Source organism: Dama dama, chromosome X (genome assembly GCF_033118175.1).
Source record: "Dama dama isolate Ldn47 chromosome X, ASM3311817v1, whole genome shotgun sequence".
Taxonomy (NCBI): Eukaryota; Metazoa; Chordata; class Mammalia; order Artiodactyla; family Cervidae; genus Dama; species Dama dama.
This window is the reverse complement of record NC_083714.1, coordinates 26,882,904-26,899,672: the sequence shown is the minus strand read 5'-3', so window position 1 is coordinate 26,899,672 and position 16,769 is coordinate 26,882,904. Positions and strand designations below refer to the sequence as shown.

Below are 16,769 nucleotides of genomic sequence, written 5' to 3'. Positions count from 1 at the left end.
ATGACTAATGAGTTGAATAAAGTAGGAGTTAGCAAGGCTTTTCTACAAAGAGCAAGTAAGTAAATATTTTAGACATTGTAGGCAATACTCTTGTAACTACTCAACTGTGCTATTGGAGGGTAAAAGCAGTCACAGGTAGTAAGTTTATGGATATGGCTATGTTTCAATAAAACTTTATTCACAAAAAAAGTGGTGGGCCAGATTTGGTCTAAGAGTCACAGTTTGACATCCCTTACAATAAAGTATGATTACAGTTTACTGATGACCTTGGCCAGAGCAGTTCCTATAGAGTGGTGGGGCAGAAGCCATAGTATTATCATTAAGGAAGAGGTGATGGGGTGTAGCAAGCTTTTCTGAAGTTATACTGTAAATGGGGGGAAATGCAGGCCTAGTTGGCTTTACCACCTTCAGAGAGGGTTTCCTGTCTTCCAAGAAAACTAGCCCTCACATGGAGGAAGACTGCAATGTTTAGAAATATTTGTAACATTCTATCATCCTGTCAGCCTTGCATTCAAGCTTCTTGAGAGTTGCTGCCAGAACTTTAATTGACTTGTTTGGGCTTAATGAATATTTATTAGGAAAAATTGAAATCAACCATTTTGCTACAGGACTGAGGCTCAGTGAAACCACTGCAGGGGTAATTTTACCAAAGCTGCTGTCATGAGGAGAGGATTATTATTTAGACTGTCATTGCAGGTTCTTTTTACACTTTTGTAACTAGGTCATCATGAGTCAATATCTAAGCAAATACCTTCAGCTCAAAGAGTAGGCAGTTTGGCAGGGAAGTGGTCATTCTGAGGTTTTCAACAACTAGAGGCTTACAGGAGCCAGTGTGATTCCTTTGTTCAAAAGGCCCATAGGTTCTGAGGCACAGAGAGAAATGCATTAGGTTCTACCTGATTACATTAGGAAGCACAAACCCAAGTGAAGGAGCAGAGCTGAAGTCTTCTTTTGGGGCTCTTTCTAGTTCTTTCCCTGAGCACAACATGGGGCATGGATGGATGGAGACTCTTTGTAGTCATCATCTGCCTTGCCACCAAGACTGCTTTCCCCTCAGCCTGGAGAGGAGAGGAAAGGAGTATAGGCCCTCCCCCAGCTGGCTTGTCCAGGTGCTGTTTTGTTACAAGGACCACGATGGCGATCAAAGAAATTGGGTATCCTGCCTATTCAAATGGGTTTGTGAACTCTCAGTGTTGAGGATGTGAAGAAAGTGCAGTAGGTTTGGGACAATGACTGACCCTCCCAATACCTCCCTCCATCCTCTCCTAACAACAGTGCCCTCCCAGGGAACATTTTGAGAAACTCCAATTGCACCATCTTCACAGACCATAAATGACTGATCCATGACTCAATTTTAGATGTAGGGGAGGTCTCCTAGCAACTTCATTCTTTCACTTTCAGTTCTAGAGGCAAGTTTCATTAATTCTCAGTGCCCAGATCTTGCCTTTTCTTTAGTCTAGAATGATAGGGGTGAAACTGTAAGTCCTACAAGTAACCCCAGATTCAAAAGAGATTTCCTGATGGGACTCTCAGTTCTGTGTGCTCCCGCAACTGAAAGCAGATATATCGTTGCTGAGCTTCATATCTGCCAAGTGATCTGATAATAAATGGGTGCCCAGGAAACCCAGTCCAACAGGGTGAGGCTAAGAGAGGAGAGGTATGGCTGAGAGTAGCTGAATAGCTGGCTCAGTAACTCTCCAACTGATAATAGACTTTGGTAGTTTATGACCCTTATGAAACAGCGTGTCAGTGCATCTTTCTGCTTCACTGAGTCTGGACTCTGAGGAATAATGGCTTGGCTTCTTGCTTCTCCATTTGTTCTTCTCCTCCTCTATGTTCATCTTCCCCAAGTCACAGTCGATCCTTTCTCCTCACCCAGTACCAGGAAGGTGATTTGCAAGACCGTTTCTTCCAGAACCCTACCAAGGTTTCCTTAAACACACTTGTCCTTCCTGTTTTGAAGACTGTTCTATAGACAGAGTGTGATCAGATGTGAATGTTAACAGGGCAAGAAAACCAACACAGAAAGCCAGAAGCAGTTTCCTCTTGTGCACAGTGAGAGTGTAACATTGGAAGATCAAGGATTTTTTTTGCAGACCTGTTTGGTGACTCTGATCCTATGTATCAGCAAGACATACAGCTACCTAGGGACTAACTTGAGGAAGACTAAAAACACCTTCCCCCTTCCTCCCAGGAGGAAAACACTCAATTCCTAGGTAAACCCAAGTTGCCCTCTACCATCACCTGCCACAGCACCTGAGGTGAACTTCTCCTCTGAGGTAAGGAATTGGAGTTCCTGTTAAAATTGAAATCTATTATTTTGGAAGCTTTGGGGACAACATTTAGCACTTGAACTGATTTCATCAGCCACCAAGGGGACCGTCACTATAATCTAGTCACTGAATCTGCTCCCTAAAGAATCAATCTCTTCTTGGGGGCAGAGGCTGCTGTTGTTGTTTAGTTGCTCAGTCGTGTCCAGGTGTCCTAATCAAAGAAAAGGAAAGCAGTTGAGTTAGAAAGGGTGTTTTACCAGGCAAATGGCATTTCAGAGGACAGTGAAAATGATAGTAATATGCTGAAGCCTGTGGGTCAAATTGACCACATGGTGTTCATATCATCCTACACTTCATAGACTCCTGAGAGTTTTCCTTTCCTGCTCCCATCTTTCTCTCTCTGAGGCATTGTGGTCCTTGTTCTCTAGCTCTCTAACCCCAGATATCTTTATTTCTCTAGCATCTCAATTGCACTCTTCCTTTCTGGCTTAGTTGCAAATTATCCCCTTTCTCCTACCATCACCTCCTGTTTTCTTTGGTGATCATCATCTGAAACTGATCTATATTTAAACATGTGCTCTATTTGTTGGATAAAACTATATTCCATTTTCACTATATACAATTCAAACTAGATCATTAGCCTTTTGGTTCTCTCTCGGAAACATTCTAAGATCAGTATAGTCCTAGATTCATTATCCCCCACTCTAGATCAGTGGCTCTGGGTGGAATAAAGATTTTTCCACTGGGACATTAAGTTATTATCAGTCATGAAAGCAGCAAAAAGTAGAGCCAATTAACTAAGAGGATGACAACACATACATGTGATGACATGGGAAAGCAATTGGAGATGTTTTTTTTTTGAAGATCATCAATTCTGAGTTTGGGCACTTCCTTGGGAGGCCAGATCTGGCAATGAGAGGATGGAGGATTGGGGTTAGGGTCAAGGCAGATGTCTGAGGAGAGGGTCCCTGAGGGTGGAAGAGATGATGAGTGGGAACGAAGGTCTTGAAGTCAAACTTTTCCTCCTTCACATATGAACTGAAGTCCTGGTTCTTGCTATTTGTTGATGCCACCTCACTGGTGGTGATCCCGGCAGACCTAATCGAAGGTCTTCATGTCCCATTCCATTTAGATAAGGAGTCTGAACCTGACTGCAGTTGCAGCTGGGGTGGGGAGAGGCATAATAGTTGATGAAGATGACCAGTAAGGTGACCAAACATCATTGGTGAGACTTTTGGTGGGAAGTCAATTGGTGAATAATAACTTCTTGGCACCTGCATCCCAATAAAATTTGAACAGTCAAAGCCCAGAAACAGAATTCTTTCTTTACAATTTTATTTACAAAATGTATTAAAACTTTGTACAATACCTCATGGCAGTGAGGCTCCGTAATTTATTCCCACACATGCAATTTATGCTTTTACAGCCATTAGTTTGCTTGGCAATGTTTCTGTTCACTGAAGTACAGCTTTAACAACAAAAAGAAAATAATTGGAAAAAAATCTTCAAGTGACTACCGCCAAACTCCTGTAGCTTGAAGTTAGTAGCAGAAATTTGAAGCAATCAATGTTTTTTTTTTTTTTTAAAACATGCACGTTTTTAAAAAATAACAAACCAATTTACCCGCCTCTTCATTCCCAGTGAAGTTTCCTCTCTGAAAAGCTGATTTGAGTTAACAAACATCCACTTCTCTTTATCCAGTGCCTATGAGAAGTTTGTGTGTAGGTTGGTTGGTTGGTTTTATACAACCTTGTATATTGGCACAGCATTAGCTTCCCGCGCCGGGACATCATAGCATTCAGAAGTTGAAAAAAAAATCGTAGTTTCGTAAAAACAAAACAAAAACACAACAGCTTTCTTGTTTTTTTTTTTTTGTTTGTTTGTTTGTTTTGTTCAATACCATTGAAAATTTGACAGGTGAGTCATTCGTTTCTGACACAGTTTTTGGAATGAAAGTTTATATTACACTTTTCCAGAAATGTTTCGTTGGAAACGAGACTTGTACCTTTCTTTTCTGAAGAGCAAATGTGCAGCGAGTCAACTAAAGCATCTAAGGGTCACACTTGGGGAGATGAATTCGAGCTCCCAGTTTTTACAGCCTGGAAACTTCCCAATGCACGTCGCCGATGAAAGCAGACTACTGAACTACAGAAAGCGTACGTCATTATATAGGAGGTAATTAGTGAGTGGAGACTATTTCCTCTGACTGTTCTGATGATGCCAACGGCAGGTACGCAGTTAGTTACTTGATAGCCCGTGGAGCAGTGGCGCGATCTTCGGAGTCAGTAGAGAGACTGCTCCAAGCAAGGACCTGGGAGTGACGCTGAGGCCCTTGATTTAGCAGTAGGTTTGGGAATGCATCTTAGTCTTGGCAAACTAGGAAAGGACACATGCAGTCTGATGGAGAGCCACAAGCAATCACAGGCAACAGCTGGTAAGACAGACCTAGCAAGAGTGAAAGTCAGATGAGAACTGTGGTCTGAACCCACTGGCCCGCCTTGCAACGCGGTCCTGTCTCCATGGTGTACATTTGAAAGGCATACTTAGCAGAGAAAGCGGAGCTAAACACAGTGTTGTTTCTGAGAAAGATATTCTAAACACATTTGGGAGTGTAGGCCGCATTTCCCTCACCTCAATGCTAAATATTCAGCTATCTTGACAAGATGCACACGGAAGCAAGAAAAACACATCTGTGAGCTGACATTCCGGGCTTCTTGGAAAGCCCCGGGATCCATTTGTAGGAAAGCACCGAGAGGTATGCCTAAGAGTGCCCGTCCCTTGCTACACACAAGTCGGTTTCAGAAAGTTCTGTTCATCCCTTCACCGAGTGGGAAATTGGCAGCGCATTTTCACAAAACCGTTTCAAAACACAGAAGTCACCATTGAGTCCCTTTTCCAAAGTGTTTGAATTTTCTGAAGTGTTGCATTTACATTCTAAAGATATACACATTTCAGCAATGTTGAAAGGAAATAGGGTGCACAGAACATCATCACCAACAGGAAATACCAAAAACATCTCGTCAGCAGATCCTAGAAGAAATGCCAGTCTCCTCCCAGACAGGGAGGTCAGATTTTTTTTTCTTTAAATCAGGAGGAATTAATTATTTTAGCTGAGATGGGCCTGTTCGCAGAATTGGAATTTGAAATTTGTCTCTGTGTATGTGTGTTAACGAACATGGTGTTTGTATACTGTGCAGTGGTATCAAAGAATGGCTTTTGTTGAACTGACACTTTGTAAAATAACATTTGTTTTCACATACTGGAATCTTGCATGTCCATTTTTTTGTTGGTTTTAATTTTTTTCAAGCAAAGCGAAAAGATTTCAATGATGGTTTGCATTGTCGCGAGTCTCAGAGTATTCCATAAGGCACTGAAGGAAAAAAAAATCAGTTTTTCCTATTGAAAGGTCATTGCACCATCAGCAATATTCGTGTCATGCCCGACACCAAGGAGAGTGGAATCTGGCTCAGGATCCTTGAAGCAGCCACGTTTTCGGTGATTCCTCTCATCACTTGCCTCCAGTGGGAAGGGATCTGAAAAGTAAAGGGGGGAACGTCAGTTTGAATGGGCTTTCTATTGGCAATCTAAGTGTGCTATAGCTCAGTCTATCTTGGACTAAAACCGCAGCTGTTTTCTCAAACTGGCATCTCTGAGGCTGCACCTTGTTTGACTGCCTTTAGGTAACAGGTTTGTTTCAGTTCTTTGCCTGGAAGCAAGTGCTTTGCAACAGGTTAAAATTAGGTTCATTTTTTTTTTTTTTTACTATGCATTGTACTAAGGAATACATGGGCATTGCATGAAGTCTAACTTAAAATGTTCATCACTTAGGATGTGGGTATACTAGAAGGCCTTAGTGGCATTTCAATATAGGACAATGACAGTGTCAGGACAATGACATTGCAGAGTGAATTCTGATCGCAGAACCTGTGATGGGGGACTGTTTGCCTAGGACAGACTGTGAGTGGTCTTCTATGGCTGGCTCAATTGAAATCCATTTGATCATGAGAAGAAAGTTTGCTGCTCATTGCCAGAAAGGTGACAGCTTATTTCTCTTGATATCTAAAACCTTAGTTACTGAAGTCAGAAAATAGCACATGGACTTTGAAGAGACAGCGCATTCCGGGAAGAAGGCAGAACCCTAGTGATATCCACAAAGGGGTTTGCCTCCATGGGGTCTTTGCCCTGATATTATGGGGCTGATGGAGATGCTGTTGCTGCCCTCTTTTTTGGAGGCATTAACTAGTGCAGGGGCTTCATTTGCCCCCAACCCTGGAAGCTTAAGGCCACATTCCTGCCTCCTCTTCAAGTTCATACCCATCTTCTCTATCCTTTCTGTCTACACTAATGGGGTCCTTCTTTTCCTCCTGAGGTAACTCTGAATTTTATCCCCAAAGAATGACATGATCACTATCTACCACTGGCCCTAGAATAAAATTATCTGTAAGAAGAAAGTCAAAGATGCACCTGAAGGCCAAAATACCCAAAGAAGCAGAATAAGACTAACATGAAAGCGGGTAAACCGCTTCCTTGGAATCCCTATGGTCCAGAATCATATCTATCTCAGACATTTGGAGAAAGTTTATATCTATGGCATAAAGGTCAGTGTCCCTTCGGACCTTCCTATTGGCCATGGGATGTCACTTCCCAGGTGCATAACTTTGGGAAAGTCACCTAATCTCTCAGTGCCTCTGTTTCCTGTTTTTAAATGGAGGTAGATGAAATATTGGATTGGCCAAAAAGGTCGTTCAGGCTTTTCTGTATGATGTTAATGAAAAAACCTGAATGAACTTTTTGGCCAACCCAATATTATTATGGAAGGAAAAGTCCTCTGGGGACAAAGAACATCACCACTTAACATAAGATGAGCTCTCTAAGGCAGGAACGCTTCACCAGCAAGAATGTCTATAGCTGCAGATGGAAAACAGATTCCTTCAAAATAGGCGGCATGAACAAAGTTGTTATTCTCTAGAAAGACTAAATAGAACAGTATTAGAGGAAAAAAGAAATCTTTTCCCTCATCCTCAGGCATTTTGAGCTCTTGAAAATGAGAAGGATTTCAAAAATATTGAAGAAACCAAAGAAGCCAGAAGTACTCCTGAGCAGCAATGAAGAAATTGGAAAGAATTTCTTAAAATAGTGAGTAGAGACACTCTTAGGGTGCAGTGAATCTGGAATGCTTGATGGCTGTTCACCCGCCCAGGCATGCTTCAGGCCCCTCTTCCAGTGGGTGATCAGTAACCCAGACAGACAGTAGGTCATCAAGAGGTCATCTGCTCCCGAATCAGGCTGGGTCTGAGGCATGGGTTCCCACAATGAGTCCAATAACCCTGACTCTACTTCCAGCCATAGCAAATGAGAGATGAGTCCCTCCTCTTTCAAGGATGCCTTTTTACTAACCAGATTTCACCTGGATCATATTTTTGCAGTTGATTTGCTCTTGAATCAAATTCCTGAAGAATTACTGGTACCATAAACTCCCAAGGCTGGCTCTGATAATCAGCAATATAAGTAAAATCTCAGGGTGCTTCTCTGTCTCTGTGACCCTGAATAGACCCTGACAGATCTAGGCCAACTCTAAGAACCAGAAACCATAATAACTAGGTAAGAAATTAGAAGTCATTGTGAGATATTCCAGAACTTCTTGGGAAATAAAAGATGAATGAATGAAGACCAACATCCCCCTGATGTTACATCACCAAACTGGCTGAGGACAGCTGAGAGGTTTCTATATCCTGCTCAGCCTGCTTTGTGTCTTGGCTGACACATGTCAGGTTTTTTCCCTGGCATCCTCTGGGTCTTTTCCTTCTTGTCTAGGGACTTCACACAGACTTGGAGGACACATTTGTTTGCAGAGTCTCTCCCCAGGTTTTCTTTTCATCCTAGGGATGACTGCCACGGTGCCAGCTAACTGGGCTGTAACTGCATTGGCATTGATGTCTATTCAAATGTGATTTTTGCCTCAGTTATCCTGAATCTTGCTTTACAAAATGGGTCAGCCAAGGTGACTAAAGGAAAGCCACTGCACCAGAAGTTGTGGGAAGTTCATTTCTTGCACTCTCCCCGCTCCCTGGGTTGAGTGTTCTGGGCCTCCACTGGAAGACTGCAGCACCCTGCCCAGAGGTTTGCTGATCCCACTTTCTCTCTCTCTTTCTCACTCACCATCCCCCCTTCCTTCCTTAAGTGATAGGCTCTGAGACAACTTTCTCTAGAACCTTACAACTCCCCGGACCAGCAGCATCAATATGACCTGTGAGCTTGTGAGCAGTGTAGAACCTCAGGCCCCACCCCAGACCTGCTGCACACTGTCAGTCGGTAAGTACTGCTCTGGGACTTAAACTAGAGACTCAGATAGAATGGCTGATAATAAAGAGGATCTGGAAGCTGTGTGACCCTAAGCCCTGTTCCAGAAAGCTTCCTTTTGTGGAAGTAGGAATGATTGAATATACACCCTTGTGTCAAGTGCATCAGAAGGAGGGCTAGTGGAGACTAGGTGAAGTCCCTCAAGACACTTTTGTAGAGAAGTAAGACATAGACTTAGGATCTGTTCTTCATGTGACAGGATCCCATTGGGGTTTCAAGATTTCTGGAGACCACCAGGCCGTAAGTGGAGGGTGGTCACATGGTTTAGTGAAGGATACAGTTATAAGAGGACGAAGAGCTGGGTTCTAGTCCGAGAACTGCCACTACCTAGTTGTCTTGCCTGGGTCCTAAAAGGGAAAATATTGGCTTGACCAAAAAGTTTGTTTAGGTTTTATGGAAAAACTCCGAACATTGGCCAAGCCAGTGTTTTCTGCCCCATTACCACAACTGCGGCAATAGAGTGAGAGCACTTGGAAAACTGATATGCAGATTTCAGGTGTATTCTTTTCTTTGGATGCCAGTATGTTTGAATTTGGGATAATTCACCTAGGTTGAAATCACTTGGGTACTATCTTATGAGAAAGCAAATAACGTGCCCCCAGTTCTAATGGGCCTATATAACCTACTCAAGAGTAAAATATTTTAAGCACACTGGAACATTAAATGCTTGCATGCAAACAATGCTAATTACAGATGAATCCATCTTTGGTCCATTCAGCAATGCAATGGGAGCACTTTGTTAGTGGGTTAGTTGTATACTGAATATGTTGTGACAGGAGGTCTGCAGCAGGAAATAACAACTAGCAACTTAATCAAACAAGAGAATGCCTTCTGTGGTGAGAACAAGTGATTTATTTGGAGGAAATATTTAAAACTTAGCTGAATTGAGATCCACACCATGAAATATGTGGAGGTCAAAAGTACAAATGCATTTAGAAATTGAAGCTCATAGACGTTAACTCATGAAGTAAAAAATCTCCCACCTACAATAAGAGCTATGAAGTTGCTAATTGTTCATTTCCACTTTCGATAGGTATGTTACTGATGACAGATGCACTTGAAGGTAACTAAACTTATATTCTCATAAACACTTCTGAGATGGAGATGTTATCCTAACTCAAGCTTGCCTTTGAACATGTCTGAGTTATTGGTGAGTTTTGGCTGTAGCTGCCAGAGTCAAGGTGGCATCAGTCAGGCTCATTTAAGTATGAATTTGGGAACAGCCAGCAGCAGGGGTCCTAGACTGTCCTTTGGGAGACACTTACCTGAATGAACATCAGTTCCAAGAAAGGGACAACAAAGGAACTTAAAGATTAAAGCAATTGTCTTAGGTTTACACTTAAGTGAATCACCACACCCCTATAGAAGCACTGCGTTTCTCAAGGGGGCAGCTCCCCATTTCCATTTTCATTTTAACATCAGTTCCAGAGAGCTGCTTTCTCTATAGCTGCACTGTCCAACGTGGCAGTCACTAGCCACATGTTACTGTTGAACACTTGATATGTGGCTAATGTGAGAGCTGAGACATGCCTTAAGTATCTATGTGAAACACACCCCTGATTTCTAAGACTTAGTATGAAAAAAGAATGTAAAATACCTCATTCATTTTTTACATTGATAACAAGTTGAAATGCTAATATTTCAGATATTCTGAGTTAAAAAATATTAAATTAATTTTGCTTGTGTTACTTAAAAAACATTTTTTACTTAATAAAATTTATTTTTCTAGAATAGCTTTAGGTTCACAGTAAAATTAAGTGGAAAGTATAGAGAGTTCCCATAGTCTCTGTTTCCACTTGTCTTCCATTATCAACATTAAAGTGGTACATTTGTCACAATTAATGAACACAATTATTGACACATCATTATGCCCCAGGGTCCATAGTTTACTTTAAGGGTTAACTCTCGATGTTGTACATTCTATAGGTTTTGGCAAATGCAAAATGCCATATGTCTACCATTACTTGTGTTACTTTTGAAAATAGCTACCAGAGCACTTAAATTACACATCTGGTTCACAAATGTGGCTTGCGAATATTCCCACTGAACAGTGCTGCTCTAGAGAACTTTTTTTCCCTCTTAGGTCGCAGACCACAATTACAAGTATGCTATTAGAAAAGCTCTACTGTCTGACAAGAAAGCACAACTGTTGTTTTCAAAGAATTAAATGGTTGCAAAGAATAGACAATTCTTGAAACAATAAACCAGACCAAAAAACAAAGAGAAAAATAAGAGATTAACGTACAGTAACGTAAGCTGATTAGTGTACTAGACCTTAACCGTACCCCTAGATCTTAACACTCTCTGTTCCATACACGTTGTAGCCTTCTCTGTATGTAGCGTAATTTTGAGTGTTGGTGGCAGGAGCAGGCTTAAAGTTTTGGGTGTTCTTTGTGAGTTTCATGCGTTTGGACTCTGCCCGCGATTTATAACAGAATTCTATCAAAGCCACCATCATGGCCAGCCCCAGACCTCCGACAAGTATATAGAAAACGCCTGCCACATTGCTCAGGCTCAGAGCGCTGGTCTTGTCCTAAGAGAAATGAACAAGGCGATTAGTTCTTGGGGAAAACAAAGACAATGGAACATTATAATACATTGCAACAGTATATGATAGTTCTAAGTCGTAAAATAACTAGACATTGATGTAAATGTTATGACTCGACTCTGGCAACTGGTGGATGTTTCACAATGGCCAGTAAGACAGCAGACTGTGCTTCTGTTGACAGTTGTGATCCTCACCTAAATATTCTTTTATTTCGACTCCTTAAATCCTTTAGTACCTCAAGATGGTGTCAACAACTAAATAAAACAACATTCGGCCATGGGAGCAGAAGTGTAAACACAAGCACAATTTAGTCCTCTGCCAGCTTGGATAAACACCATTTGCCAGAGTTGAGCAGTGACATAATTTCTATTAATGTAACACTCTTTTCATTTGGGAACTTGAAGCACTCTTTCCCCTCTCTGCCCCGCAACACCCCTTTCTCCCTTGTTCTCCCTGTGTCAACTAGTTTTTAAGATAGCAGGTGAGTATGTTAGTGGTCCCTGATATTCATATTGGGGGGAGTTACTTCACAAGGGTTTGTTTAAAAAGGATTAGCTCTCTCCTTTCACCCAGTGGTTGAGAAAGAAATTGCTCCCTGTGGGGGCTGGTTGCTAAGGTCTGGTCCTCAGGGGAGCAAATCTTTGTGCTATGGAGACAAGGGCACAGCACAATGAATTGACTCTGTTCCCGCTTCCTGGGAGTTTAAGGAAATCCTCAGGAGGACCCACTGGGTTCTGAATTGGCTCCATACAAATCAGAAAACTTTTCCAGGAGGCTGATGATTGAAAAAAAAAAATCCAGCTCATTTTTAGCTTTTACTCCAGGGAATGTAGAGAATAATTAGAAAAAATAAAAAACAAACCCTACACTTATCTGCTCTCTATTTAAAATGGAAGTTGCGGGGGGGGGGGGGGGGAAATCAAGGAAGCCGGTCAGTGACTTTCAGGTCAAACTGTGCAAATCTGACTAAGCTATCTGCCTGCATGAAAAAGCTGAAACTGAACTGCTTGAATAATGGAAAGAAAAAAGTTGGTGCCTTGAGCCCTACCTTGAGGTAGGACACAGCAAGGGCCAGGAGCCTTTCTTTGACAAAAATAAAATAAAATAGCATTTTGTAGTCTTTTTAGAGGGAATGTAACCATTTTGCTGCTGAATACAATAGAATGGAATACCCACATTGTTAAGCCAGTGAATTGAGTATCTTATTCAAATAATAGCACAGTGAGCAGATGATGGCTATGGCTGACACTCAACACTCTGTAGCTCTGCTGGTCCTAGTATCATGTAAAGAATTAAATATAAAGACAGTTTGGCCATATTATGATTCTATTTTCATAAGAGCCAGTCCTGTACTTGTTTACTTCAGCAAAAAGGCCAATTGGAATTGAATCGCATTGTCTGGAAGAGGGGTATGGACATACTTCATCTCTATAACAACCTTGCAAAGAGTCACTCTTCTAGGATGAATGACAGCTAGACAAGTGATAAGAATCTCTGTCACTTATGAAATGATGGATCATCTCCTTAAGGAGGCTGGTGAAACTATCTGCAAGGATGTTCCACAGTCCATTAGGAAATGGATCAATTTCTGGTAACTTGTCCTCTCCCATTAGATTTGTATATGTATGTGATTTTTGATGGGGAAAAGCATCCTTTGCATGACCCATGTAAGCTGTAGCAACAAAGTTTCAAGTTCCACGAATTTAAGTTTCATAAAATTCCCTGTTGTGGGATATAGAAAACCAGTAGCAAAATGGTTCACTGCACAAGGAAAATGAGTGGCATTTCATGAAATGAATTAACTGATACCACAATATTAGTTCGAAAAAAGGAAAGGCAAAAATTGAAACTCAAAAAGAATTTTCTTAGGGGGGCAGGAAGGAGGCGGGGAAGAGTGTTTCATGCTTATCAATGTGATGTTATCCTGAGAATGTATACCCTTAAGGAGCATGCGACTGAATTTTAGAAATATTACGTACAGAGATTCAAATAACACCTTTGGAAGAGAGAAGTGTGACAGACTTAATGAAATTCGAGATCCAAATAGATGCTGAACTCAATACGACAGCAGCTGAGAGGAAGCTAATCATTGTGCTTACAGAAGCCAGTCTTTGTTATTTAATTCTTTGACTGTTTTCAGGTGGGCTCAACATAATATAGTCATAACCAAAGGCATTAACAACTACAAAGTCTCTGAAACTGTAAGAGGTTAAGAAAAAGTACTGTCACAACTGGATCATTTTTTTTTTTTTTTTTGGTTGTTGTTCTGTTTTGCTCTTTGAACTTTTGAAATGTGAAATACAGTAAAACCCCCTTATAACACAGCTCATGATTGTACTTCTTTGGGAATGTGATGGGCCAGATTGAGTTCCCTGATCACAATAGCTTGCCGGGAGTCCATGAGTGATGTCACGTGGCCTCTAAGGCTGGTGTTTGCCTTAAACCTTCAGTGCTGGTGTTATAAAGGGGTCCCACTGTGTCAGGGAGTGTGTGTTGGGAAGGAAAGCCGTTTTAGGGTAGAAAATAAACAGTGGTTCAAAATGTGATTGCTAATCAGTACAAAAAGACCTTCAGCGACTGACCTTACTCCCGGAGTCCTTGGCTCCACACTCCCCCTTATCGTACCACCATTTGTTTTTCAGCTTGTCTAAGATGCCTTGTTCACTGAGTTTCAATACTGCAAGGTTTACAGGCGTTCTTCACGTGGGAAATAACATAAATAACATTATATTATGTTATTTTATGTTATTCAAGCTTCAAACTACTTTAAAACTATAGAAAGCGATAAAGCAGGGGGCCCTGGCCACAGAGTAATTTTAGACACTGCAGGCAACCTGAGCATTACCTTATAAAAATTAACACTACAGCAACGCTATATTTACCAGGGCCTGCCCATATCGCTTTGAGTAATCGGCACACACTGTTAAATAATGAGGATAGAAAAAAGGCACTCCTCAGATAGGCGGTGTGGGGTGAGGAGGGTTTCCCCTCAGTGACAATCGTCGGCGGCAGCTTGCAGTAGCTTTGTGATGGAGGTGTGTTAGGTTTGATCTAACAGGGTGTCTTGTTGTACTTCCAGACAGAAAGCAAGTTTTATGGTGGAGTGGGGAAGGGAACGGGGCCAGAAGGGGAGGCGTTTCCACGTGTGGAGACAAAAGGATGAATTCCAGCAGAATAGAAGATAGATTCTATGTGAATAGCATGCCTTCTGATTAGTTGTCCTTTATTACATATTACATATATTACATATAAATCTGCTGTCCAGCTGAAAATGATCTTCCAACAAACTGTACTACATACATGTCTCCCCAGACTGAATTCTTACGCCATACTGGTCTTAATATTAACAGTATAACGTGGACCTCTGAGTTCTGGATAAGAGTACTTTCAACAGTGTGAGATCTGGTCTAGGGATTGTTTTTGAGTTACTGATCTCTCTGATATGGTTGTATGTCTATGGCCAGCTCAGGTCACCAGAAAGTGATTTAGATTGTTTTAAAATGGATTATTAACATGGCATGACGTGAAATGGCAAACTGACTCTGCCTCTATGGCAAGGCTGTAGAGGAAATTTAGATAAGCTGTTGTAGTCAAATGAGATTTCAGAGCCACTGTGCAAATGGAGGAAGCACTACTGGTCCTAGGGTAATGATTTTCTCTCTTGGAAATTTCTTCAGCTGTAAAATGGGAATAATGACTTCTACAGTTTTCTTTCTAGACCTAATGAATCTTAAAGGATCTCTAATAACTTTAGATTTAAAATGCATTATAGAGAGGGGGTGGCATATTTGTATTATGAGGTGATGAACTACTGTGTGTTCAGACTCATGTGAACAATATTGCCAGTACTAGTACCTGTTTTTCTGAATGCTGTCAATTTTCAAGGAGGAAAACAGGTATATTTGTGTAACTATGAATATTCCATAGAATTTCTGAGTTTATTTTGGGTCACTTGGACCCACCAACATATCCCAATCATTGACAAGACTTCTGTTGTCACAGAGATCTGTCCTCTATCAGACCATCCCCAAAGCCTGTTTCCTTTCTTTTCCTCTTTGCTGTTGAGAGCAGAAGGACCATCTTGAGATATTCTGAGAAACAGATCATCATGTAAAAGTAATATAATAGGCAATTTCAGAGTACTTAGGATTTGTAAAACTATAAACCTTTAGTGTCAGGGAGGTGACACTTTCTTGGTTAGTACTGAACTTGGCAGCCAGAATATCTGTGTTTTGTATATCACCAGGAAATCGAGATCCTTTTATACTTGAAACAAGTTCCTTCAATCAATGCTCAGAAGCTTAGGCTTCTCAAGTGCTAGCCAGAGTTGCTTGGAATGCAAAGGAACAAAAATTATTTAAATAAAAATGCGAGCTTCTTTAGGATATTATTGGCTGTGAAAGTCATCTTCGACTCTTTTTTTTAAAGGACAGACAGGCCATCTATGGCCATGAGATCAGTGTTGGAATTGCCTTCTCTCCTAGTCTCCACTGTCTAGCCTCCTTCTCTCTCCTTTCTCCTATAAGCTTTTTCTCTATCACCACCACCTCTCCGTCAGTGCTATGCCTTAAATTACACATTGGCACCGAGGCTCAGGATTATGACAGTTGGCTCAGATCACAGGGGAGATGTTTTTCAATGACAGATAGGTCACTGATTCCATCAGGACCACAGGAAAAAGTATAAAGCATTTTTTCTTCCTTTTCGTGCTTCCTCTTTTCTTACTGCAAAGGGCCCAGTGTCTTCTGGCTGCTCTCTGACTAAGCCCTTACTGGGCCCTGACCTCCCTCAAGCTACTGTATTCTTCAAATGACTTCAATTTCTTTAGTTATGGCTGCTCTTACTAGATCTCAGGAAAAGAGCAGTATGATTAAAGGCACTCACACTAAGGTCCAAATAGAGATCTCTCCCTAGAGATCCTGGGTTTAAAAAAAATTTGTCAACACTGAAGTAAGCTAGGGTTGATAAAAGTGGAGCATATTAGTTTAGAGCAGTGGTTCTCAAACTGGTCCAGAGACCCCTGGAGGATCCCTGAAATCTTTTCATCAGAGGGTCTGTGAGGTCAAAATTATTTTGGTATTAATACTAAGGTGTTCTTTGCCTTTCTCACTCTTATTCTCTCACTATGTACAGTGGAGTTTCCTGGAGGTAACATGACATGTGATATCACAACACATTGAATGAAGAAGTAGATATGAGAATCCTATTCTCTTATATTAAGCCAGATATTAAAGATACTTGCAAAAATAGGACAATGCCACTCCTCACTGATTTTTTTAAAAATTGAGTTATTTTTCATAAAAGCATGATATTTATGTTAATATACATTGGGTTTATTATTTTTAAATGAGTTATTAATACATTATTTAAAAATCATTCCATTTTAATTTCTGATATGGTAAGCATTAATAGACATAATACATATGAACAAAATCTTTGGGGGTTGCCTATAACTTTGAACTGTGTAAACGGGTCCTGGGACAAAAAAGTACTGGTTTTAAAGGAGGGAAGGCTTTTCCCCTGCTGGGCCTATTCTGGGCTGCCACCCTCCACTCGTCAAAATCCAGGCTGAGCATTTAGCATCCAGG

At 41.1% G+C, this 16,769-nt stretch overlaps 1 protein-coding gene across 1 annotated transcript in view; it reads right to left on the bottom strand.

Annotated features, from left to right (window-relative positions):
* Positions 1-3,647: 3,647 nt before the first annotated feature.
* GRIA3 (glutamate ionotropic receptor AMPA type subunit 3) overlaps positions 3,648-16,769 on the bottom strand; it is a 292,780-nt gene continuing 279,658 nt past the window's right edge. The window contains exons 14-16 of the mRNA XM_061136405.1: positions 13,764-13,878; positions 10,919-11,166; positions 3,648-5,806 (exon numbers count right to left, since the gene is read on the bottom strand). Of these exons, the coding sequence (XP_060992388.1) occupies positions 10,921-11,166; positions 13,764-13,878 (361 nt within the window). The 3' untranslated portion in view covers positions 3,648-5,806; positions 10,919-10,920. The remainder of the gene's footprint in view (positions 5,807-10,918; positions 11,167-13,763; positions 13,879-16,769) is intronic.